Genomic DNA, 27,996 nt, shown 5'->3' with positions numbered 1-27,996 from the left:
GCATTGTTAAGGGGATGCAGAGCATAGTTAGGGGATGCAGAGCATAGTTAGGGGATGCAGAGCATTGTTAGGGGATGCAGAGCATTGTTAGGGGATGCAGAGCATTGTTAGGGGATGCAGAGCATTGTTAAGGGGATGCAGAGTATTGTTAAGGGGATGCAGAGCATTGTTAAGGGGATGCAGAGCATAGTTAGGGGATGCAGAGCATAGTTAGGGGATGCAGAGCATTGTTAGGGGATGCAGAGCATTGTTAGGGGATGCAGAGCATTGTTAGGGGATGCAGAGCATTGTTAAGGGGATGCAGAGTATTGTTAAGGGGATGCAGAGCATTGTTAAGGGGATGCAGAGCATAGTTAGGGGATGCAGAGCATAGTTAGGGGATGCAGAGCATAGTTAGGGGATGCAGAGCATTGTTAAGGGGATGCAGAGTATTGTTAAGGGGATGCAGAGTATTGTTAAGGGGATGCAGAGCATTGTTAAGGGGATGCAGAGTATTGTTAAGGGGATGCAGAGTATTGTTAAGGGGATGCAGAGCATTGTTAAGGGGTGCAGAACATTGTTAAGGGGTGCAGAGCATTGTTAAGGGATGCAGAACATTGTTAGGGGGTGCAGAGCATTGTTAAGGGACGCAGAACATTGTTAAGGAACGTAGAGCATTGTTAAGGGATGCAGAACATTGTTAAGGGATGCAGAGCATTGTTAAGGGATGCAGAACATTGTTAGGGGATGCAGAGCATTGTTTAGGGGATGCAGAGCATTGTTAGGGGATGCAGAAGATTGTTAGGGGATGCAGAGCACAGTTAGGGGATGCAGAGCATAGTTAGGGGATGCAGAGCATAGTTAGGGGATGCAGAGCATAGTTAGGGGATGCAGAGCATTGTTAGGGATGCAGAGCATTGTTAGGGGATGCAGATTGTTAGGGGATGCAGAGCATAGTTAGGGGATGCAGAGCATTGTTAGGGGATGAAGAGCATAGTTAAGGTGTGCAGAGCATTGTTAGGGGATGCAGATCATAGTTAGGGGATGCAGAGCATTGTTAGGGGATGCAGAGCATAGTTAAGGTGTGCAGAGCATTGTTAGGGGATGCAGAGCATAGTTAGGGGATGCAGAGCATTGTTAGGGGATGCAGAGCATAGTTAGGGGGTGCAGAGCATTGTTAGGGGATGCAGAGCATAGTTAGGGGGTGCAGAGCATTGTTGGGGGACGCAGAGCATTGTTAGGGGACGTAGAGCATTGTTAGGGGACGCAGAGCATTGTTAGGGGATGCAGAGCATAGTTAGGGGATGCAGAGCATTGTTAGGGGATGCAGAGCATTGTTAGGGGATGCAGAGCATAGTTAAGGGGTGCAGAGCATTGTTAGGGGATGCAGAGCATAGTTAAGGGGTGCAGAGCATTGTTAGGGGATGCAGAGCATAGTTAAGGGGTGCAGAGCATTGTTAGGGGACGTAGAGCATTGTTAGGGGACGCAGAGCATAGTTAAGGGGTGCAGAGCATTGTTAGGGGACGTAGAGCATTGTTAGGGGATGCAGAACATTGTTAGGGGATGCAGAACATTGTTAGGGGATGCAGAGCATTGTTAGGGGATGCAGAGCATAGTTAAGGGGTGCAGAGCATTGTTAGGGGATGCAGAGCATAGTTAAGGTGTGCAGAGCATTGTTGGGGGGTGCAGCACATTGTTAGGGGACGCAGAGCATTGTTAGGGGATGCAGAGCATTGTTGGGGGGGTGCAGCACATTGTTAGGGGACGCAGAGCATTGTTAGGGGATGCAGAGCATTGTTGGGGGGGGTGCAGCACATTGTTAGGGGATGCAGAGCATTGTTAGGGGTGAATCCTTACTTCCACTCAAGTCACATTTACACTTAGTCAAGCATTGATGTCAATGGGAGACAAAGTCAAAACTTGACTACTTTGAAGTTTCAGGATTCACCCATTAGTGAAGTTAGAATGAATTACCTCACAACAGTGTGATATGCTGGAAGAACTGATGAAGTTTGTGGTACATAAATGCAGTCTAATTTATTGCTGAGTCAGATCATTTCCTTGTTGATTAGTTTTTCCCTCCGTTTCCCCTTTCAACATTACAGTGGTCAGCTCAAAGGATATTTTATCTAATATTATCTTAAAATGACCATATTGACAGAGAGCCAACTTTCTACTGCGTATTGTTTTTGTTTGGAGAGGTGTGGCACCGTGACCTAGATACTCTCCAAACTTCGTCTCCATAGTAACTCCCAATGTGAGAGCGAGCGATGTGATGCGTGCTGAATCCTGGATATTATCATCTCAGCCATCAGAGACTTAGACAAGCCACCCAACTAACCAACACTGCTGCTACCTACTGCTGCCTGCCTGCCTGCCACAGAACACACTGTGTACAAGACCAGTGATATGGTAGGAATGCACAATCCACTCCTGGTCAATGCAATGGCTTGGGGCTATCGTAAGAGCGTGCACTTATCCGGAGCGTGAAAATATCCAAAGTAAGCTAAATGAAAAAACTAAAACAATGTTGTGGATCTTTGATACTGGTGAACTGCATTGTGCTTTCAAAGATATTGCAGGAGTTCACTGCTATTCTGATTCTATATACTGTATGTTCTTTATGATCCTGCTGTGGGTCCTCTATCAGACCAAAGGGACAGATACACACGTCGAAACACTCATCTCTTTGTCGTGTGCATATATTGTAGACCCACACCTGGTGCTTGAGCGGCAGACATAGAGAAGCCGTCTCTGTGATGCATAATTCAGGTGAGAGACTTGTGGGCAGAGAGAGAGATGGGTGGGTGGTGTAGAAATTGGTAGCTCCCTCGAAACACACGCACAGACACTCACAGACCTGGGCCCTTTATCTCTCTCACACACACACACACACACACACACACACACACACACACACACACACACACACACACCTCCCTGTGAGATGGGCAGTGTGTACCGTGGCCAGGTTGTGGAGAGGAGACTGGGGAATATAGCACAGATCATAACGGGTGGCCAAGGCTGCTGACAACAACTACTGTAGGTATTTCTGTACCCCCTTCCAAACAAAACCAGTGGACTGTATAGTGTGTGTCTTGTCATTAGATGATTGTTGTGTTGTCAGCCTGCGAGCGTGCGCACACACACACACACACACACACACATTAGTCATCTCTCTCCACAGTGCAGATGGTGGCTTAGCGTTTGCACACTGGGCCCTTGAAGTCCCGAGTGGTGGAAGAGAAGGAGAGTGGGATAGAGGGAGAGAGGGATGGAGGGAGAGATGGATGGAGGGAGAGAGGGATGAATGGAAAACAATGCAGGCTGTTACCTGGAGGGAAGACTAGATCTACCTCGTTAGGAGGCTGCTGTAAAGACCCTCACTCTCCCCCCTCTCTCTCCCTCACTCCCTCCCTCTCTCTCCCTCACTCTCTCCCTCACTCCCACTCTATCCCTTTCATTCTCCCTTCCCTCCCTCCTTCTCTTTCTCATTTTCACTTTCCCTGCAAAGTTTACAAGTTTTCTGCCTTCCATGTGCCTCGCTGCAGGCTATGGGTGAAACAGGGAAAAAGCAGTTGATTTAAAAGTCACATTTGGAGCGATGGGGTCTGCAGAGATAGAGAGAAGAAGTCATGTTTTGGAGCGATGGGGTCTGCAGAGATAGAGAGAAGAAGTCATGTTTTGGAGAGAGGGGATCTGCAGACATAGAGAGAAGAAGTCATGTTTTGGAGCGATGGGGTCTGCAGAGATAGAGAGAAGAAGTCATGTTTTGGAGAGAGGGGATCTGCAGACATAGAGAGAAGAAGAGAGGGAGTGGAAGTGTTTCAAAAGGGTTATAGAGAAAAATATGACCAAAATCAAATCCTACAGCCTATTTGTGTGTGTGTGTGTGTGTGTGTGTGTGTGTGTGTGTGTGTGTGTGTGTGTGTGTGTGTGTGTGTGTGTGTGTGTGTGTGTGTGTGTGTGTGTGTGTGTGTGTGTGCGTGTGTGCGCGCGCACGCCAGCCCCCTGAAGCAGACAGTGAGCTGTGGTCCGTCCAGGCCTGTTGTCCAGAGATAGCGCTGGGCTGTTGTGTTGTGTTCTCACTGAGGAGAGGGAGAGACCTGCACACATTCACACACACTCCTCCATCTGCTCACTAAATCCTGTCCCAAACACTGCAGCTCCACAATTAGTCTAGAACAGACTCACTGCTTTTTGAGTTCATTTCAATTGGTGATGGAGGAAAAAATCGATAATGTTACATATCGGGATATTCTTTTTCATGATATATCGTATCGTTTATTACAATATCGCAATATTATTTTTGCACTAGTTGGCTGTACCTGCACCAAAACACCTGTATTGTTTCCTTCATAGCTTGTTGTCCATCTTCTTTTTAAATAGGAAGCCAATTTTTTTTCAGCACTTTTATTTCAATGACTGATCAAAACTGGTTTTCTCATGGTTCTCTTGTCTCTCTGCAGCAGACATGTGGTGAGCAATATGTTTGGAACATCAAATTGCAATTAAATCACAGTATTGAATCACGATACATCGTGAGAATCACAATCATGGGAATCTCAATACATATATAATCAAGAGAATCACAATACATATAGAATCATGAGATTCACAATACATATAGAATCATGAGAATCACAATACATATAGAATCATGAGAATCACAATACATATAGAATCATGACAATCACAATACATATAGAATCAAGATAATCACAATACATTGAGAATCACAATACATATAGAATCATGAGAATCACAATACATTGAGAATCACAATACATATAGAATCATGACAATCACAATACATATAGAATCATGAGAATTACAATGCATATAGAATCATGAGAATCACAATACTTTGAAAATTAAAATACATATAGAATCATGAGAATTACAATACATATAGAATCATGAGAATCACAATACATATAGAATCATGAGAATCACAATACATATAGAATCATGACAATCACAATACATATAGAATCATGAGATTCACAATACATATAGAATCAAGAGAATCACAATACATATAGAATCATGAGAATCACAATACATATAGAATCATGACAATCACAATACATATAGAATCATGAGAATCACAATACATATAGAATCAAGAGAATCACAATACATATAGAATCATGAGAATCACAATACATATAGAATCATGAGAATCACAATACATATAGAATCAAGAGAATCACATTACATATAGAATCATGACAATCACATTACATATAGAATCAAGAGAATCACAATACATATAGAATCAAGAGAATCACATTACATATAGAATCATGAGAATCACAATACATATAGAATCAAGAGAATCACAATACATATAGAATCATGAGAATCACAATACATATAGAATCACAATACATATAGAATCATGACAATCACAATACATATAGAATCATGAGAATCACAATACATATAGAATCATGAGAATCACAATGCATATAGAATCATGAGAATCACAATACTTTGAAAATCAAAATACATATAGAATCATGAGAATCACAATACATATAGAATCATGACAATCACAATACATATAGAACCATGAGAATAACAATACATATAGAATCATGATAATAACAATACATATAGAATCATGAGAATAACAATACATATAGAATCAAGAGAATCACAATACATTGAGAATCACAATACATATAGAATCATGAGAATCACAATACATTGAGAATCACAATACATATAGAATCATGACAATCACAATACATATAGAATCATGAGAATTACAATGCATATAGAATCATGAGAATCACAATACTTTGAAAATTAAAATACATATAGAATCATGAGAATTACAATACATATAGAATCATGAGAATCACAATACATATAGAATCATGAGAATCACAATACATATAGAATCATGACAATCACAATACATATAGAATCATGAGATTCACAATACATATAGAATCAAGAGAATCACAATACATATAGAATCATGAGAATCACAATACATATAGAATCATGACAATCACAATACATATAGAATCATGAGAATCACAATACATATAGAATCAAGAGAATCACAATACATATAGAATCATGAGAATCACAATACATATAGAATCATGAGAATCACAATACATATAGAATCAAGAGAATCACATTACATATAGAATCATGACAATCACATTACATATAGAATCAAGAGAATCACAATACATATAGAATCAAGAGAATCACATTACATATAGAATCATGAGAATCACAATACATATAGAATCAAGAGAATCACAATACATATAGAATCATGAGAATCACAATACATATAGAATCACAATACATATAGAATCATGACAATCACAATACATATAGAATCATGAGAATCACAATACATATAGAATCATGAGAATCACAATGCATATAGAATCATGAGAATCACAATACTTTGAAAATCAAAATACATATAGAATCATGAGAATCACAATACATATAGAATCATGACAATCACAATACATATAGAACCATGAGAATAACAATACATATAGAATCATGATAATAACAATACATATAGAATCATGAGAATAACAATACATATAGAATCATGATAATAGCCAATACATATAGAATTGTGAGAATAACAATACATATAGAATCATGATAATAACACATACATATAGAATCGTGAGAATAACAATACATATAGAATCATGAGAATAACAATACATATAGAATCATGAGAATAGCAATACATATAGAATTGTGAGAATAACAATACATATAGATTCACAATACATATAGAATCATGATAATCTGAATACATATAGAATTGTGAGAATAACAATACATATAGATTCACAATACATATAGAATCATGAGAATCACAATACATATAGAATCATGACAATCACATTACATATAGAATCATGAGAATCACATTACATATAGAACCGTGAGAATCACATTACATATAGAACCGTGAGAATCTGAATACATATCGTATCGGCACCTTAGTGTCGTGATATCAAATGGTGAGGTTTCTGGTGGTTCCCAACCCTAATCGCAATCCTCTCCATGTCTCCTTCCTTTTATGTGTTATCAGTGGAGAGACTAAAACCCGATCAATTCCAGGTGGATCACCTGCTATGAATCATCCATGTATCAGCTATGTACTGAGCTGCCCTTCTTGGCCTGGTCTCCCATATGAAAGAGGTCTTCTGACCTCGTGTGAGTGTGAGTGTGGATGGGTGTGTGTGTGTGTTTGTGTGCGTGCGTGTGTTTGCGTGAGTGCGTGTACGTGTGTGTGTATGTGTTACCATGCCAGTATTCTTGGATAAGGACACACAGTACTTCATCCTCATATAACCAGAGTTTGTTAGAAGCATCTTGACTATCCTGAGGCCATCGCTGAGCAGAGGGAAGCATCTCGACTATCCTGAGGCCATCGCTGAGCAGAGGGAAGCATCTTGACTATCCTGAGGCCATCGCTGAGCAGAGGGAAGCTTCTTGACTATCCTGAGGCCATCGCTGAGCAGAGGGAAGCATCTTGACTATCCTGAGGCCATCGCTGAGCAGAGGGAAGCATCTTGACTATCCTGAGGCCATCGCTGAGCAGAGGGAAGCATCTTGACTATCCTGAGGCCATCGCTGAGCAGAGGCAGCACAGAGTGACAGATGAGATGAATAGTAAGAGCAATGCCTTTGAGGACACTTACCTGGAAAGGAGAGAGAGGCAGAAGAAGCAATATCTGTCTTATCATATTTACGTCACTGCACTTCAGAAGCCTGCAGTCTGTACTGAGCAGTAGAGAGTACACGGGTAACAAGCTATGATAGAGGGTTATTATACCGAGGTGATTATATTGTAGGTTCACACAGGAGTGTGTTCCCTTCACACAAACCCTCTCCTGCTCTTTCTATGAAACTAATACAAAGCTGTTGAGAACTGCAGAACTCAGGATCAAATGGTAATATACTGTTTCAATTAAGAAAGTAATGCTGTTCTGTAACTTTGGCTCAAAGTTTGGCACATTTGGCAGGGACATAGTTTAACAAAACTAATGGAATGGGAATTTTCTGCAGAGTAGAGAGGGAGGAAGTGGGCAGGTCCATGTGCTAATCCATGGACTGAATTTAAACTGTCCCATTAATCTGACAGCTAGACCTGGGGTGTGACGTCACCTGAGCCAGGGGGAGGAATTGAAAAAAGAGAAATGTGGTGTTTTTAAATGTATTTATTTAACTAGGCAAGTCAGTTAAGATCAAATTCTTATTTACAATGACGGCCAAACCTGGACGACGCTGGGTCAATTCTGCGCCGCATTATGGGACTCCCAATCACGGCCGGTTGTGATACAGCCTGGAATCGAACAAGGGTCTATAGTGACGCCTCTAGCACTGAGATGCAGTGACCCCTCTAGCACTGAGATACAGTGACGCCTCTAGCACTGAGATGTAATGACCCCTCTAGCACTGAGATACAGTGACGCCTCTAGCACTGAGATGTAATGACCCCTCTAGCACTGAGTTGCAGTGACGCCTCTAGCACTGAGATGTAGTGACCCCTCTAGCACTGAAATGTAGTGACCCCTCTAGCACTGAGATGTAGTGACCCCTCTAGCACTGAGATGTAGTGACCCCTCTAGCACTGAAATGTAGTGACTCCTCTAGCACTGAGATGTAGTGACCCCTCTAGCACTGAAATGTAGTGACCCCTCTAGCACTGAGATGTAGTGACCCCTCTAGCACTGAGATGCAGGGACCCCTCTAGCACTGAAATGTAGTGACCCCTCTAGCACTGAGATGCAGTGACCCCTCTAGCAATGAGATGTAGTGACCCCTCTAGCACTGAGATGCAGTGACCCCTCTAGCAATGAGATGTAGTGACCCCTCTAGCACTGAGATGCAGTGACCCCTCTAGCACTGAGATGCAGTGCCTTAGACCGCTGCACCACTCGGTAGGGACAGGAGGGATTGAATGAGTTGTTTCCTGGTTAACACTTTGATCCAGCTTGTTGCCCATAGCCACAGATCTAGGATCAGCTCACCTTAACCTTTTACCATTAGGGATGGAGCAGCAATACCGATCTTGAATCAGCTTATAAGGGCAACTTCATCCTATACTGACTAGAATAGTTTTGGTGTGGATGGCTAATTCCCATGGCTTGCTTTAACCTGTATCCCAAATTGCACTCTACTCCCTATATTTCACAATGCTCCCTGGTTAAAACATAGTCTGCTACATAGGGAATAGAGAGCTATTTGGGATGCAGGCTTTGTTAATGGATCAGAAGTACATTCTGTGAATGGGGTTACCCCTGTAAGTCTGTGATATAACCACTCACTACTCCCAGCAGAACACCATGACATCACTCTCTCACACACACACACACACACACACACACACACACACACACACACACACACACACACACACACACACACACACACACACACACACACACACACACACACACCTTCCTTTGTGTGTGTTGAGTCCATAGTGACAGTTACATGACCCAGATCCAAAGGAAAACTCCTTGGCAAGCTTGATGGATAGTTGCCGTTTTAAGTGGAGTGAGTCACACATTAGTGTGTTAGTGTGTTTCATTTACATTTTAGTCATTTAGCAGACACTCTTATCCAGAGCGACTTACAGTAGTGAATGCATACATTTCATACATTTTTTTTTTCTTCTGTGCTGGACCCCCGTGGGAATCAAACCCACAACCCTGGCGTTACAAACACCATGCTCTACCAACTGAGCTACAGGGAAGTGTGTTTTAGTGTTAGTGTGTTTTAGTGATTGTGTGTTTTAGTGTTAGTGTGTTTTCATGTTAGTGTGTTTTAGTGTTAGTGTGTTTTAGTGTTAGTGTGTTAGTGTGTTAGTGTGTTTTAGTGTTAGTGTGTTTTAGTGTGTTTTAGTGTTAGTGTGTTTTAGTGTTAGTGTGTTAGTGTGTGTTTTAGTGTTAGTGTGTTTTCATGTTAGTGTGTTTTAGTGTTAGTGTGTTGGTGTGTTTTAGTGTTAGTGTGTTTTAGTGTTAGTGTGTTAGAGTGTTTTAGTGTTAGTGTGTTTTAGTGTTAGTGTGTTAGTGTGTTTTAGTGTTAGTGTGTTAGTGTGTTTTAGTGTTAGTGTGTTTTTGTGTTAGTGTGTTAGTGTGTTTTAGTGTTATTGTGTTTTTGTGTTAGTGTGTTAGTGTGTTTTAGTGTTAGTGTGTTTTAGTGTTAGTGTGTTTTTGTGTTAGTGTGTTAGTATGTTTTAGTGTTAGTCTGTTTGTGTTTTTTAGTGTTTGTGTGTTAGTGTGTTTTAGTGTTAGTGTGTTTTCGTGTTTTAGTGTTAGTGTGTTTTCGTGTTAGTGTGTTTTAGTGTTAGTGTTTTAGTGTGTTTTAGTGTTAGTGTGTTTTAGTGTTAGTGTGTTAGTGTGTGTTTTTAGTGTTGGTGTGTTTTAGTGGCAGTGTGTTTTTGTGTTAGTGTGTTTTAGTGTTAGTTTGTTTTAGTGTTAGTGTGTTTTAGTGTTAGTGTGTTAGTGGTAGTGTGTTTTAGTGTTAGTGTGTTTTAGTGTTTTAGTGTTTTAGTGTTAGTGTGTTAGTGTTAGTGTGTTTTAGTGTTAGTGTGTTTTAGTGTTAGTGTGTTTTAGTGTTAGTGTGTTAGTGTGTTTTAGTGTTAGTGTGTTTTAGTGTGTTTTAGTGTTAGTGTGTTTTAGTGTTGGTGTGTTTTAGTGGTAGTGTGTTTTAGTGGTAGTGTGTTTTTGTGTTAGTGTGTTTTAGTGTTAGTTTGTTTTAGTGTTAGTGTGTTTTAGTGTTTTAGTGTTAGTGTGTTAGTGTTAGTGTGTTTTAGTGTTAGTGTTTTAGTGTTAGTGTGTTAGTGGTAGTGTGTTTTAGTGTTAGTGTGTTTTAGTGTTAGTGTGTTTTAGTGTTAGTGTGTTAGTGTTAGTGTGTTTTAGTGTTAGTGTGTTTTAGTGGTAGTGTGTTTTAGTGTTAGTGTGTTTTAGTGTTAGTGTGTTAGTGTGTTTTAGTGTGTTTTAGTGTTAGTGTGTTTTAGTGTTGGTGTGTTTTAGTGGTAGTGTGTTTTTGTGTTAGTGTGTTTTAGTGTTAGTTTGTTTTAGTGTTAGTGTGTTTTAGTGTTAGTGTTTTAGTGTTAGTGTGTTAGTGTTATTGTGTTTTAGTGTTAGTGTGTTTTAGTGTTAGTGTGTTTTAGTGTTAGTGTTAGTGTGTTTTAGTGTTAGTGTGTTTTAGTGTTTTAGTGTTAGTGTGTTTTAGTGTTAGTGTGTTTTTGTGTTAGTGTGTTAGTGTGTTTTAGTGTTAGTGTGTTTGTGTGTTTTAGTGTTAGTGTGTGTTAGTGTGTTTTAGTGTTAGTGTGTTTTCGTGTTAGTGTGTTTTAGTGTTAGTGTGTTTTAGTGTTAGTGTGTTTTAGTGTTAGTTTGTTTTAGTGTTAGTGTGTTTTAGTGTTAGTTTGTTTTAGTGTTAGTGTGTTTTAGTGTTTTAGTGTTTTAGTGTTAGTGTGTTTTAGTGTTTTTCTGTTAGTTTGTTTTTCTGTTAGTTTGTTTTAGTGTTAGTGTGTTTTAGTGTTTGTGGTTTAGTGTTAGTGTGTTAGTGTGGTTTAGTGTTAGTGTGTTTTAGTTTTAGTGTGTTTTAGTGTTAGTGTGGTTTAGTGTTAGTGTGGTTCAGTGTTAGTGTGTTTTAGTTTTAGTGTGTTTTTGTGTTAGTGTGTTTCAGTGTTAGTGTGTTTTAGTGTTAGTGTGGTTTAGTGTTAGTGTGTTTTAGTGTTAGTGTTTTAGTGTTAGTGTGTTTTTTTGTTAGTGTGTTTCGGTGTTAGTGTGTTTTAGTGTTAGTGTGGTTTAGTGTTTTAGTGTTTCAAAACGAAAAGTACTGCGTGCATATGTATTCACCCCCTTTGCTATGAAGCCCCTAAATAAGATCTGGTGCAACCAATTACTATCAGTGGTCACAGAAATAGTTAAATATAGTCCACCTGTGTGCAATCTAAATGTCACATGATCTGTCACATGATCTCAGTATATATATACCTGTTCTGAAATGCCCCAGAGTCTGCAACACCACTAAGCAAGGGGCACCACCAAGCAAGCGGCACCATGAAGACCAAGGAGCTCTCCAAACAGGTCATGGACAAAGTTGTGGAGAAGTACAAATTAAGGTTGGGTTATCAAAAAATATCTGAAACTTTGAACATCCCACGGAGCACCATTAAATCCATTATTAAAAAAGGGAAATAATATGGCACCACAACAAACCTGCCAAGAGAGGGCCGCCCACCAAAACTCACAGACCAGGCAAGGAGGGCATTAATCAGAGAGGCAACAAAGAGACCAAAGATAACCCTGAAGGAGCTACAAAGCTCCACAGCAGAAATGGGAGTATCTGTCCATAGGACCACTTTAAGCCGTACACTCCACAGAGCTGGATGTTAGGTAAAATATCAACCCCGTGTTTATATCCCAGGACAAATTAGCTAGCAGCAGCACTCTAGCTAGCTAAATTACCATAAATGTTTAATGCTTTTCGACCTGTGCCCAAATGTACAGTTGAAGTCGGAAGTTTACATACACCTTAGCCAAATACATTTAAACTCAGTTTTTCACAATTCCTGACATTTAATCCTAGTAAAAATTCCCTGTCTTAGGTCAGTTAGGATCACTACTTTACTTTAAGAATGTGAGATGTCTGAATAATAGTAGAGAATGATTTATTTCAGCTTTTATTTCTTTCATCACATTCCCAGTGGGTCAGAAGTTTACATACACTCAATTAGTATTTGGTAGCATTGCCTTTAAATTGTGTAACTTGGGTCAAACGTTTCGGGTAGCTTTTCACAAGCTTCCCACAATAAGTTGGGTGAATTTTTGCCCTATTCCTCCTGACAGAGCTGGTGTAACTAAGTCAGGTTTGTAGGCCTCCTTGCTCGCACACGGTTTTTCAGTTCTACCCACACATTTTCTATGGGATTAAGGTCAGGGCTTTGTGATGGCCACTCCAATACCTTGACTTTGTTGTCCTTAAGCCATTTTGCCACAACTTTGGAAGTATGCTTGGGGTCATTGTCCATTTGGAAGACCCATTTGCGACAAAGCTTTAACTTCCTGACTGATGTCTTGAGATGTTGCTTCAATATATGCACATCATTTTCCTCCCTCATGCCATCTATTTTGTGAAGTGCACCAGCCCCTCCTGCAGCAAATCACCCCCACAACATGATGCTGCCACCTCTGTGATTTACGGTTGGGATGGTGTTCTTCGGCTTGCAATCCTCCCCCTTTTTCCTCCAAACATAACGATGGTCATAAAACAAACACCCCCTGCCACGTCCTGACCAAACTACAATAACAAATAACCCCTATTACTGGTCAGGACGTGACAGGGATTGATTTGCACCTTTCGCACCAAAGTACGTTCATCTCTAGGAGACAGAACGCGTCTCCTTCCTGAGCGGTATGATGGTTGCGTGGTCCCATGGTGTTTATACTTGCGTACTATTGTTTGTACAGATGAACGTGGTACTTTCAGGCGTTTGGAAATTGCTCCCAAGGATGAACCAGACTTGGGGAGGTCTCCAATTTTGTTTCTGTGGTCTTGGCTGATTTCTTTTAATTTTCCCATGATGTCAAGCAAAGAGGCACTGAGTTTGAAGGTAGGCCTTGAAATACATCCACAGGTACACCTCCAATTGACTCAAATTATGTCAATTAGTCTTCTAAAGCCATGACATAATTTTCTGGAATTTTCCAAGCTGTTTAAAGGCACAGTCAACTTAGTGTATGTTAACTTCTGGCCCACTGGAATTGTGATACAGTGAATTATAAGTGAAATAATCTGTCTGTAAACAATTGTTGGAAAGATTACTTGTGTCATGCACAAAGTAGATGTCCTAAACGACTTGCCAAAACTATAGTTTGTTAACAATAAATTTTTTGGAGTGGTTGAAAAACGAGCTTTAATGACTCCAACCTAAGTGTATGTAAACTTCCGACTTCAACTGTATATAATTGGTTCTGAGTTTGTTTTGATATTTCAACCTGCGTGTCCTGATCGCATCTGTGGGTGGACAAAATCAACGTGCGCGCAACGACGCACGCGGATGTACGCGTGCGGTCTGGTCAGCATGTAAGCGTTTCCCTGGAAGGTCTACCTACACCTGTTGTATTTGACAAATCTAATTGTGATTTGATTTTGAGAAATTTACTGACGCTCATAGTGTTTCACTGTTCTTTTTAAATGAGTAACTGTAAAGCAACAAGCTAGTAAAAACCAGCCGGTGCAGCGTCTCTCCACTCTAGGAGCAGGCTGTCACTGGATCACAACAGTGTTGTGCTTGTCTATGATCCAACGATGAGCCACAACAGTAGGACAGTAATACTTGAGCTGAATTCCTGCAAATACTCTTTGTTGTCTCCGCCCAATTCGCTCATCCTTTCCCATGTTATTATTATTAAAAACATTTGAATCCCTTTGTTTGTGTTTGTTTGTGTGTGTGTCTGGTGTGTAGTGGTGGGGGGACTTCCCCCTGCATGCAGTCTCAGCAGTTGGCAACAAGGCAATTAACCCAAAACAGTCTAATTAACAGAGAGGAGGAATTACAGCACACTAAGCCCCAATTACCTACCACACACACACACACACACACACACACACACACACACATGCAAACGCACATCATCGCATTCGTTACTCATCACTGCATTCAACACTATGTTTTAGATGAGGTACTTTTGCGCTAATCACAAATTGTGCCATTGGTGCCCATGACAGTGAAGTATGACGCATGTCTCCATATGTGTTATGGTGACATAAGCATTCTAAGTGCTGAGCCCCTGGGTCATACAAGCCCTGTAAATGGAACACGTTCATCTCAGTGATATGAATAATGTGTTAGGACACAGTAATGCATTCACAGTGATGGTTCATCTCAAAAGTCTGAAATGACACCCTCTTCTTATCTTCTTTCATTCACCTGCTCTCATTTGAATACACCAGGGATTGAAGCTATATGCAGGTAGTACCAGTACCATAACACCAGGGATTGAAGCTATATGCAGGTAGTACCAGTACCATAACACCAGGGATTGAAGCTATATGCAGGTAGTACCAATACCATAACACCAGGGATTCAAGCTATATGCAGGTAGTACCAATACCATAACACCAGGGATTTAAGCTATATGCAGGTAGTACCAGTACCATGTAGTACCAGTACCATAACACCAGGGATTGAAGCTACATGCAGGTAGTACCAATACCATAACACCAGGGATTGAAGCTATATGCAGGTAGTACCAGTACCATAACACCAGGGATTGGAGCTATATGCAGGTAGTACAAGTACCATAACACCAGGGATTGAAGCTATATCCAGGTAGTACCAGTACCATAACACCAGGGATTGAAGCTATAGACAGGTAGTACCAGTACCGTAACACCAGGGATTTGAGGGATCAATAGGGAAGGAGACAGTCCAGAGGACTTGCTTTCACCTGCCCAACTCTTCTACATCGATGAGAATGAAGGGGAAGAAGACCACTTTAGACTATTGAGATGCAACCTTTAACATTAGACTATTGAGATCCAACCTTTAACCTTAGACTATTGAGATCTAACCTTAGACTATTGAGATGCAACCTTTAACATTGACTATTGAGATCCAACCTTAGACTATTGAGATCCAACCTTTAACATTGACTATTGAGATCCAACCTTTAACATTGACTATTGAGATCCAACCTTTAACATTGACTATTGAGATCCAACCTTTAACATTGACTATTGAGATGCAACCTTTAACATTGACTATTGAGATCCAACCTTTAACATTGACTATTGAGATCCAACCTTTAACATTGACTATTGAGATGCAACCTTTAACATTGACCATTGAGATGCAACCTTTAACATTGACTATTGAGATGCAACCTTTAACATTAGACTATTGAGATCCAACCTTTAACATTGACTATTGAGATGCAACCTTTAACATTGACCATTGAGATGCAACCTTTAACATTGACTATTGAGATGCAACCTTTAACATTAGACTATTGAGATCCAACCTTAGACTATTGAGATCCAACCTTTAACCTTAGACTATTGAGATCCAACCTTTAACTGAAGACTCATGACAGTCCCTGTTTGTCATCAAGTGCACGTAAGGACTCCCTGGGGTTGTTAAGCAATAAACTTGGTCTATGCCACTGCTCACAGCCATGTTCACTGCCAAGAATATGATACGCAAGAGTGTTTCCAACTGTCAGTATCTAACTATGCATGGAAATACGTTTTATACCTTTAGTTTTCAGTCCACCGTGATAAAACATTGAAGGAATATTTGAAGCAAACATTGATAGAACATTTAAAAAGATGTAGTGCATTTTTTCACCAGTTTTACAAATCCCTTTTTACCTCAGGCACAAGAACTAGAGGATGGTAACACTCCTTTCTGTCTTCCTCCCTTCCTCCTGATATTCATCTTCCTCTTTTCTCCCTTTCTCTTTTTCCCACTGCCCTCTTTTCTCCCTCTCTCTCTCTCTCTCTCTCTCTCTCTCTCTTTGTCTCTCTCTCTCTTTATATCTCTTTGTCTTTCTCCATCTCTCTCTTTCTATCTCTCTCTCTGTCTCTCTCCCTCTCTCTCTCTGCCTCTCTCTTTCTCTGTCTCTCTGTCTCTCACTGTCACCGTAGTTTGTTAATAATGAATGTGTATCCTGCTAGCTGGGGGAGATGGATCATGTAAGAGGGTGAGATTCTCCTCCTTCCCTCTTTCCTTTTTTCTTCTTCTCTGCTCTGCTCTTCTCTCCTCTATTCTCCACTTCTCATCTCTTCTCATCTTCTCTCCTCTATTCTCCACTTCTCATCTCTTCTCCTCTTCTCTCCTCTATTCTCCACTTCTCATCTCTTCTCATCTTCTCTCCTCTATTCTCCACTTCTCATCTCTTCTCTTCTCTCCTCTATTCTCCACTTCTCATCTCTTCTCCTCTATTCTCCAATTCTCATCTCTTCTCCTCTCCTCTATTCTCCACTTCTCATCTCCTCTTCTCTCCTCTATTCTCCACTTCTCATCTATTCTCCTTTTCTCCTCCTCTCCTCTATTCTCCACTTCTCATCTCTTCTCCTCTTCTCTCCTCTATTCTCCACTTCTTATCTCTTCTCATCTTCTCTCCTCTATTCTCCACTTCTCATCTCTTCTCATCTTCTCTCCTCTATTCATCTCATCTCTTCTCATCTTCTCTCCTCTATTCTCCACTTCTCATCTCTTCTCATCTCTCCTCTATTCTCCACTTCTCATCTCTTCTCATCTCTTTTTCTCACTTCTCTCCTCTTCTCTTCTCCTCACTTCTCCTCTCCCAGTGCTCCTCTCTCTTATGCCCTCTCTCTGTACAGACGTACCTATCGTTCACTACACCATCTTGCAAGACATTGCATTACATTGAATTACATTACTTTCTTTCATGTGAGCTCCGTAGAGGCTCCTCTGATCTTCAAGGCCCTGCACTGCCATACCATCATGTACACTACACGGCGTTGCATGGCAACACATTGCATTAGGTTGTGTTTAGAGCCCTGTCACTGAACTGCTTCACCATTCCATCCTGGGCATGATACTACAATGTATTTCTTTCTACTGTAAGTTGCATCCTCACACATCAGCACAGTGGAGGCTGATGAATCTACACAGAATCTGTGAGGACTATAAATATATTCAATTATCTTCTGAAGTCTGGTTAACCTTCTCTCGTTGTAGTTCCCAATTGTCCCACTGTATACTTTGTGCACTGAATGGCACTGAACACTGTGTGTGTTTGTGTGTGCGTGCGTGTCTGTGCGTGTGTGTCTGTGCGCGTACGTGCACTTGTGTTTGCATTTTGTGGGCATGCTTATTTATAGATGTGTTCATGTTTGCTTTTCTGGTGCTGAAGGCTCCCTCATCTGTAAAGTATGTTCCAGTGAACACGCACAACTCACACACACAAATAACACACGTTTCAATGATGGTTTAACCCCAGCCCAGGTATTATTCATCTTCCAGAGCTCTGGTGACTTCAACCTTTCTTCAGGTTCCTCTCCCTGGCTCAGGTGATGTCACACAAAGTCTGGACATCTACTCATTCCAGGGGGGAGGAACATTCTACATTGTACAATAATAGTGAAGACATCAAAACTATGAAATAACACATATTGAATCATGTAGTAACCAAAAACAGTGTTTAAAAAATCCTGGATTTCTGCATAAATCAGTCATAACAATTTGATCTGATCTTCATCTAGGTCACAACAACAGAAAAACACAGTCTGCTTAAACTAATAACACCCAAACAACTATACGCTTCCATGTCTTTATTGAACACACCGTGTAAAACCCTGCACTGTGAATGAGAGCGTACCCCTCTCTATCTCAGGTCATTACAGTTTAAGGTGATGAGAGCGTACCCCTCTCTATCTCAGGTCATTACAGTTTAAGGTGATGAGGACGTACCCCTCTCTATCTCAGGTCATTACAGTTTAAGGTGATGAGAGCGTACCCCTCTCTATCTCAGGTCATTACAGTTTAAGGTGATGAGGACGTACCCCTCTCTATCTCAGGTCATTACAGTTTAAGGTGATGAGAGCGTACCCCTCTATCTCAGATCATTACAGTTTAAGGTGATGAGGACGTACCCCTCTCTATCTCAGGTCATTACAGTTTAAGGTGATGAGAGCGTACCCCTCTCTATCTCAGGTCATTACAGTTTAAGGTGATGAGGACGTACCCCTCTCTATCTCAGGTCATTACAGTTTAAGGTGATGAGAGCGTACCTCTCTATCTCAGGTCATTACAGTTTAAGGTGATGAGGACGTACCCCTCTCTATCTCAGGTCATTACAGTTTAAGGTGATGAGAGCGTACCCCTCTCTATCTCAGGTCATTACAGTTTAAGGTGATGAGAGCGTACCCCTCTCTATCTCAGGTCATTACAGTTTAAGGTGATGAGGACGTACCCCTCTCTATCTCAGGTCATTACAGTTTAAGGTGATGAGAGCGTACCTCTCTCTATCTCAGGTCATTACAGTTTAAGGTGATGAGGACGTACCCCTCTCTATCTCAGGTCATTACAGTTTAAGGTGATGAGGACGTACCCCTCTCTATCTCAGGTCATTACAGTTTAAGGTGATGAGAGCGTACCCCTCTCTATCTCAGGTCATTACAGTTTAAGGTGATGAGGACGTACCCCTCTCTATCTCAGGTCATTACAGTTTAAGGTGATGAGAGCGTACCTCTCTATCTCAGGTCATTACAGTTTAAGGTGATGAGAGCGTACCTCTCTATCTCAGGTCATTACAGTTTAAGGTGATGAGGACATACCCCTCTCTATCTCAGGTCATTACAGTTTAAGGTGATGAGAGCGTACCTCTCTATCTCAGGTCATTACAGTTTAAGGTGATGAGAGCGTACCCCTCTCTATCTCAGGTCATTACAGTTTAAGGTGATGAGAGCGTACCTCTCTATCTCAGGTCATTACAGTTTAAGGTGATGAGAGCGTACCCCTCTCTATCTCAGGTCATTACAGTTTAAGGTGATGAAAGCGTACCTCTCTATCTCAGGTCATTACAGTTTAAGGTGATGAGAGCGTACCCCTCTCTATCTCAGGTCATTACAGTTTAAGGTGATGAGGACGTACCCCTCTCTATCTCAGGTCATTACAGTTTAAGGTGATGAGAGCGTACCCCTCTCTATCTCAGGTCATTACAGTTTAAGGTGATGAGAGCGTACCTCTCTATCTCAGGTCATTACAGTTTAAGGTGATGAGAGCGTACCCCTCTATCTCAGGTCATTACAGTTTAAGGTGATGAGGACGTACCCCTCTCTATCTCAGGTCATTACAGTTTAAGGTGATGAGGACGTACCCCTCTCTATCTCAGGTCATTACAGTTTAAGGTGATGAGAGCGTACCCCTCTCTATCTCAGGTCATTACAGTTTAAGGTGATGAGGACGTACCCCTCTCTATCTCAGGTCATTACAGTTTAAGGTGATGAGGACGTACCCCTCTCTATCTCAGGTCATTACAGTTTAAGGTGATGAGAGCGTACCCCTCTCTATCTCAGGTCATTACAGTTTAAGGTGATGAGGACGTACCCCTCTCTATCTCAGGTCATTACAGTTTAAGGTGATGAGAGCGTACCCCTCTCTATCTCAGGTCATTACAGTTTAAGGTGATGAGAGCGTACCCCTCTCTATCTCAGGTCATTACAGTTTAAGGTGATGAGAGCGTACCCCTCTCTATCTCAGGTCATTACAGTTTAAGGTGATGAGAGCGTACCCCTCTCTATCTCAGGTCATTACAGTTTAAGGTGATGAGAGCGTACCTCTCTATCTCAGGTCATTACAGTTTAAGGTGATGAGAGCGTACCCCTCTCTATCTCAGGTCATTACAGTTTAAGGTGATGAGAGCATACCCCTCTCTATCTCAGGTCATTACAGTTTAAGGTGATGAGAGCGTACCCCTCTCTATCTCAGGTCATTACAGTTTAAGGTGATGAGAGCGTACCCCTCTCTATCTCAGGTCATTACAGTTTAAGGTGATGAGAGCGTACCCCTCTCTATCTCAGGTCATTACAGTTTAAGGTGATGAGAGCGTACCCCTCTCTATCTCAGGTCATTACAGTTTAAGGTGATGAGAGCGTACCCCTCTATCTCAGGTCATTACAGTTTAAGGTGATGAGGACGTACCCCTCTCTATCTCAGGTCATTACAGTTTAAGGTGATGAGAGCGTACCCCTCTCTATCTCAGGTCATTACAGTTTAAGGTGATGAGAGCGTACCCCTCTCTATCTCAGGTCATTACAGTTTAAGGTGATGATAGCGTACCCCTCTCTATCTCAGGTCATTACAGTTTAAGGTGATGAGGACGTACCCCTCTCTATCTCAGGTCATTACAGTTTAAGGTGATGAGGACATACCCCTCTCTATCTCAGGTCATTACAGTTTAAGGTGATGATAGCGTACCTCTCTATCTCAGGTCATTACAGTTTAAGGTGATGATAGCGTACCCCTCTCTATCTCAGGTCCAGTCTGTCTATAGATCAGTCCTGCTCTACCCTAACTGCCACTGCCCACTCTTTTAGCTACAGTACCACAGAGGAAAGATTCATGATACAATACAAATATGCTCTAACGCCTCTCTCTCTCCCCCATCCTCTCTCCCATCCTCTCTCCCCCATCCTCTCTCCCATCCTCTCTCCCCATCCTCTCTCCCATCCTCTCTCTCCCATCCTCTCTCCCCTCTCTCTCCCATCCTCTCTCTCCCATCCTCTCTCCCCCATCCTCTCTCCCCATCCTCTCTCCCATCCTCTCTGTCCCCTCTCTCTCTCTCCCATCCTCTCTCCCCATCCACTCTACCCTCTCTCTCTCTCCCCCTCTCTCTCTCCCATCCTCTCTCTCCCCTCTCTCTCTCCCATCCTCTCTCCCCATCCCCTCTCCCCTCTCTCTCTCTCCCATCCTCTCTCCTATCCTCTTTCTCCCATCCTCTCGCTCCCATCCTCTCTCCCCATCCACTCTCCCCTCTCTCTCTCTCCCATCATCTCTCTCTCATCCTCTCTCCCCCATCCTCTCTCCCCCATCCACTCTCCCCTCTCCCATCCTCTCTCTCCCATCCTCTCTCCTCCATCCTCTCTCCCCTCTCTCTCTCTCTCTCCCATCCTCTCTCCCCCATCCACTCTCCCCTCTCTCGCTCTCTCTTCTCTCCCCCTCTCTCCCCCCCTCTCGCTCTCTCTCTTCTCCCCCTCTCTCTCCCGCCTCTCTCTCTCTCTCTCTCTTCTCCACCTCTCTCCCCATGTCTTGCTCTTTCTCACTCTCTCCCCCCTCTCGCTCTCTCTTCTCTCCCCCTCTCTCACTCCCCCCTCTCACTCTCTCTCTCTTCTCCCCCTCTCTCTCCCCGTGTCTTGCTCTTTCTCACACTCTCCCCCCTCCCTCACTCTCTTCTCTCCCCCTCTACTCTCCCCCCTTGCCCTCTCTCTTCTCCCCCTCTCTCTCTCTCTCTCCGCGTCTTGCTCTTTCTCACTCTCTCCCCTCTCTCGCTCCCCCCCTCTCTCTCTCCGTCTTGCTTCCCCCGTCTCTCGCTTTCTCTCTTTCTCCCCCTTCTCTCTCTCTCCAGATCAGTCGTGTTTTAAAACCGGGAGGTCGTTTCCTGTCTGTAACCTTCGCCCAGCCTCACTTCAGGAAGCGCCTCTATGCTCGCCATGACTACTGCTGGTCTGTACGTACCCATAGCTACGGAGACGGCTTCCAATACTTCCTGTATGTGCTGACCAAAGGGGAGGAGCTTAGTCCAGAGGATGCCGGTCTGGAAAGAAGGTTATTGGAGGAGACCCAAGATCCGCCCAATGAGGTCAGGACCCAGGAAGCAGACACTGAGGCCTTCCTGGATTGTATTGACCTATAGGAGACAGAATCTCAATGGACTCGACAACAGGCTACAAGTGACTTATCTCTCAACGTTTGCCATTATGCCTTCAAAGACTGTTTTTATCCACTGTGGCTTTTGAACCAGTTGTTATATTGTGATACATTTGTATGATTCTGTAATGTGTGTGTTTTTTATTAAGTGAAAACATCTTTGATTAAAACTACTTAAAGGCCAGTCATTTCTGTATCATTGGTGTTCCGTCAAATCGCCATTATATTGTTTACCTAATCACCATCATTGGAGGTTTTGTGAGACCCCACAGTACAAGCTTCTCCGGACAGTCTGTATAAAACCCCATCAACATGACACTAGCATCCTCCTGGTATTTGTAAAAGAAACATCAGATCAGATGAAGCTGTTAGTTTCTGCTGTAGCTGAAATATAAAGCACAGAGCCATGGAGAGAGGATGGGAGCGACGGCTCCGTTGATAAAGTAGAAATCATTTATTTTTAATTCTCTGCTGAAATGTAATTACTGTCTATTTTTAAGACTTAAAAAAAATAAGGTTTCTGATGTCTCAGCAGACAGGCTCCTCTCTTTCTGCTGAGATTTGCAAATATTTGGTTAAAATAATTATTTATGGGAATAAAATTCAATGCAATAAATATCAACTGCCATTTTGCTGTATGTAGTGTGGAAGTTTTGATATATGGATAGTTATAAGGCAGATGCTAAGGCCGGCAGAACTAATGTTGATGACTGTAGTGTAACTAGCATCACCCTTAATGCATTAGAACCATGTTGTGCCTCAACAGTCAATACTGCTTCATAGTGTGAGTGTTCAAACACTCAGGGGACCTCGTTGAGAAGAAACAACTGAACTCATTACCAACCTCTCAGTGCCAATTCACAAACACAAACTGTACACACACACACAGGGCTCTACTTTAACTAACTTAACGCAAAGGTGTGTGTGTGTCTGCAATATTTTAGCTATTGCAATAATCAGCACAGTTACTGGCGTTGGCGCAAATGGGCTGGGTTTGGATGAATAAACAAGTTGTGGGTGTGTCCGGGCTTGGCCCCTCACTGGCCAATCAGAACGTGCTCCATGGCCAAATATGTGTTTGCTATAAGTTGTGTATTTATGGTCTGATGTATGGCCGTGGAATCAACACCAATTCCAATGTTAGTCCCGTTGTAGTTTGTTAAATGGCTTTCAGAAACGAAATAGCAAAATGTACACCTATCTTTGCTAAATATCTTAACTTGAACACGGTTGTAGTCCACATTGTTCTTGGTAATTGCATGACTTAGTAGCATTCACACTGACATAGGGGCCAGGCCTGCTGTAAATTGCGTTATGGCTGAGCATGGACATGCCAAACATTGTCAATAAGCAAGATTACATTCATTATTGATAAGGCCTAAAAAGAGAGCAAATAACTCAAATCAAATTCTAAACAAAACGAACAACAACTTGTTTTAAATAGGCCGAAGGCTATGTCCCATGTAGCTTAGTTGGTAGAGCAGGGCACTTGCAACACCAGGGTTGTGGGTTTGATTCCCACGGGGGACCAATAATAAAATGTGTGTGTTCACTATTGTAAGTCTGTAGATAAGAGTGTAAATGTAATTTCTTCTGGTAGGCATATCATGTTAAAACAACACACACTATGGAGGTTCTACAGCTCCCAAACAGGCGGATGTTTAATGAACATAATCTCAACCATTTTACAGATTACAGAAGATGCATTGCATGCGGACGTTGTAACCATAAAACCAGGAAGGTGAATCATTGTAATAAGGTTGGTTGTAATACAATTAAACAATTAAACCACAATCAAGGAATCTGTTTTTTTAACAACAACAACAACAATAAATAAATGTAATGATGTCATAAAATGAACAGGATAAAAACACGCATTGCTGTTGAACCAGCCTTCGTTATAGTTGGCCTAAGAGAGGGCTTGGGTTTTGAACATATGAAACGAAATGGGAAAAAACATTTTTATGTTTCTAAGTATAAAGTATACAGGCACCAAAAGCGCATTAGGCTGCTCTGCTCTACTCTTGTTCCAGGCCTGGAAAATGTCAGTGCGCCAGTTTTTACATGACCAAATTGCAAACCAACATGTTTCACAGTAGACGCCTGAACGTCGGCCTGTAGTCTCCCCCTGTCTCCCCCCGTCCCCCTCCGTCCTCCCCCTGTCCCCCTCCTTTCTCCCCCTGCCGCCCCTGTCCCCTTCCGTCCTCCCCCTGTCCCTCTCCATCCTCCCCCTGTCCCCCTCTTGCCTCCCTCCTGTCCCCCTCCGTTCTCCCCCCTGTCCCCCTCCGTCCTCCCCCCTGTCCCCCTCCGTCCTCCCCCCTGTCCCCATCCATCCTCCCCCTGCCTCCCCCATGTCCCCCTCCGTCCTCCCCCTGCCTCCCCCTGTCCCCCTCCGTCCTCGCCCCTGTCCCCCTCCGTCCTCCCCCCTGTCCCCCTCCGTCCTCCCCCCTGTCCCCCTCCGTCCTCCCCCAGCCTCCCCATGTCCCCCTCCGTCCTCCCCCCAGTCCCCCTCCGTCCTCCCCCCTGTCCCCCTCCGACCTCACCCCTATCCACTCCATCCTCCCCACCACCCTCCATTGTCCAACTCTACATCTGACAGGCTGATTGGGTGTCATGGGGTTTCCGGGGTGATGGTGTGGGGTGGCAAACAGGCTGACACCCAGCTGGTTATGTAACTAAGTGGCAGGGGAATCAATATTGATAATGGCTGATTTAACACTGGCAGGGTACCAGGCTATCAGCAGGGCTGGAGGGAGGAGGAAGAGGGTACACTTCTGATGAGATCATGGGATAGTCTGTGTGAGGGGAGGAGGGTGTAGTTAGTCTGTGTGAGGGGAAGGGAGTGTAGTTAGCCTGTGTGAGGGGAGGGTGGTGTAGTTTGTGTGAGAGGAGGAGGGTGTAGATAGTCTGTGTGAGGGGAGGGGGGTGTAGTTAGTCTGTGTGAGGGGAGGGGGGTGTAGTTAGTCTGTGTGAGAGGAGGAGGGTGTAGTTAGTCTGTGTGAGGGGAGGGGGGTGTAGTTAGTCTTTGTGAGTGGAGGGTGGTGTAGTTAGTCTGTGTGAGGGGAGGGGGGTGTAGTTTGTGTGAGGGTAGGAGGGTGTAGTTAGTCTGTGTGAGGGGAGGGGGTTGTAGTTAGTCTGTGTGAGAGGAGGAGGGTGTAGTTAGTGTGTGTGAGGGGAGGGGGTGTAGTTAGTCTGTGTGAGGGGAGGGGGTGTAGTTAGTATGTGTGAGAGGAGGAGGGTGTAGTTAGTCTGTGTGAGGGGAGGGGGGTGTAGTTAGTCTGTGTGAGGGGAGGGGGGTGTAGTTAGTCTGTGTGAAGGGAGGGTGGTGTAGTTAGTCTGTGTGAGGGGAGGGGAGTGTAGTTAGTCTGTGTGAGGGGAGGGGGTGTAGTTAGTCTGTGTGAGGGGAGGGTGGTGTAGTTTGTGTGAGGGAGGAGGGTGTAGTTAGTCTGTGTGAGGGGAGGAGGGTGTAGTTAGTCTGTGTGAGGAGAGGGGGTTTAGTTAGTCTGTGTGAGGGGAGGGTGGTGTAGTTTGTGTGAGGGGAGGAGGGTGTAGTTAGTCTGTGTGAGGGGAGGGTGGTGTAGTTAGTGTGAGGGGAGGGGGGTGTAGTTTGTGTGAGAGGAGGAGGGTGTAGTTAGTCTGTGTGAGGGGAGGGGGTGTAGTTAGTCTGTGTGAGGGCAGGGGGGTGTAGTTAGTCTGTGTGAGAGGAGGAGGGTGTAGTTAGTGTGTGTGAGGGGAGGGGGTGTAGTTAGTCTGTGTGAGGGAGGGGGTGTAGTTTGTCTGTGTGAGAGGAGGAGGGTGTAGTTAGTCTGTGTGAGGGGAGGGGGTGTAGTTAGTCTGTGTGAGAGGAGGAGGGTGTAGTTAGTCTGTGTGAGGGGAGGGGGGTGTAGTTAGTCTGTGTGAGGGGAGGGTGGTGTAGTTAGTCTGTGTGAGGGGAGGGGGGTGTAGTTAGTCTGTGTGAGGGGAGGGGGGTGTAGTTAGTCTGTGTGAGGGGAGGGGGGTGTAGTTAGTCTGTGTGAGGGGAGGGGGGTGTAGTTAGTCTGTGTGGGAGGAGGAGGGTGTAGTTAGTCTGTGTGAGGGGAGGGGGTGTAGTTAGTCTGTGTGAGGGGAGGGTAGTGTAGTTTGTGTGAGAGGAGGAGGGTGTAGTTAGTCTGTGTGAGGGGAGGGGGGTGTTGTTAGTCTGTGTGAGGGGAGGGGGGTGTAGTTTGTCTGTGTGAGGGGAGGGGGTGTAGTTAGTCTGTTTGAGGGGAGGAAGGTGTAGTTTGTCTGTGTGAGGGGAGGGGGGTGTAGTTTGTGTGTGTGTGTGTGTGTGTAGAGGTATCGTTTGTGTGTGTGTGTTTGTGTGTGTACGTGCGTGCGCTTGTGCGTGTGTGACTGGCTCGAGGCAGGGCAGTACAAAGAGATAATGCAATACAGAGAACTGAACCTGTCAAGTCCTCAGCCAGGCAGCTCAATACTGTCCCTCAATAAGGTAGAACAATATCTACCATACAGTGACAAGTCTAACTTCTAGAAATGCTATTCTTTGGCAGATATGGCATCGCTAGAGGTTCTTCTATCTCATCCATCAGACATGTTACAACAGACATGCTAGATAACATGCTGAAAGACTACAGACAAATCCTCCCTCTACCATACATGGTACTAAACATAGAAATAGAATGGATAGAACTGACCTCCCCATTCAAGTCAATGATAGAATAATGGTTGGACTGGCAGCCATTGTGAGCAAAACTAGATTGAGTAATAATCAACTTGATTAGACGTTGGTTGTGTAACTCCAGACCAGGGGACAGTTCTAATGTAATGGAGAGACCGCATACTCTCTTTCTCTATCACTCTCTTTTTTTCCTCTGTCCCATTTTCTCCTCTCTCTCTCTCTCTCTCTCTCTCTCTCTCTCTCTCTCTCTCTCTCTCTCCCCTCCCTCTCTCTCTCTCTCTCTCTCTCTCTCTCTCTCTCTCTCTCTCTCTCTCTCTCTCTCTCTCTCTCTCTCTCTCTCTCTCTCTCTCTCTCTCTCTCTCTCTCTCTCTCTCTCTCTCTCTCTCTCTCTCTCTCTGCCTTGGTGGTGATGGCTGTGTTGATGGCTGTGGGGATGGCTGTTTTCAGACTTGTTTCAGTGAGCCAGCCAGCCTTCTCTGCTACTCCTAATTGTCCTTTATGCTCCGGTGCCCAAGGCCAACAACATCAGCAAGCTGCTGCATACCCAATGCACACACTTATCTCTCTCTCTATATATATATGTATATTATCTGTCTCTCATCTCTCTCTCGCTCTGTTCTCTCACCGATATCTCATTTGTTCTTTCTCTCTCTCTGTTTCTCTCCTTCTCTCGCATCCCTCTCTCTCTCTCTCTCTCTCACACACACACACACACACACACACACACACACACACACACACACACACACACACACACACACACACACACACACACACACACACACACACACACACACACACACACACACACACACACACACACACACACTGTGTACCCTTTCCCATCTCTCTCTCTCTCTCTCTCTCTCTCTCTCTCTCTCTCTCTCTCTCTCTCTCTCTCTCTCTCACACACACACACACACACACACACAC

At 43.4% G+C, this 27,996-nt stretch overlaps 1 protein-coding gene across 2 annotated transcripts in view; it reads left to right on the top strand.

Moving 5' to 3' along the window:
• ece2a (endothelin converting enzyme 2a) overlaps positions 1–22,590 on the top strand; it is a 246,308-nt gene extending 223,718 nt beyond the window's left edge. The window contains exon 4 of one of the 2 annotated variants that reach the window (XM_045693622.2): positions 22,105–22,590. In XM_045693622.2, coding sequence (XP_045549578.2) covers positions 22,105–22,392 — 288 coding nt within the window. In that variant the 3' untranslated portion in view covers positions 22,393–22,590. 2 annotated transcript variants of the gene reach the window in all.
• Positions 22,591–27,996: the final 5,406 nt, after the last annotated feature.

The sequence above is a fragment of the Salmo salar genome, chromosome 14 (genome assembly GCF_965601325.2).
Source record: "Salmo salar chromosome 14, fSalSal1, whole genome shotgun sequence".
Classification (NCBI taxonomy): domain Eukaryota; kingdom Metazoa; phylum Chordata; class Actinopteri; order Salmoniformes; family Salmonidae; genus Salmo; species Salmo salar.
The sequence above is the reverse complement of the archived record's forward strand: the minus strand, read 5'-3'. Positions and strand labels throughout refer to the sequence as shown.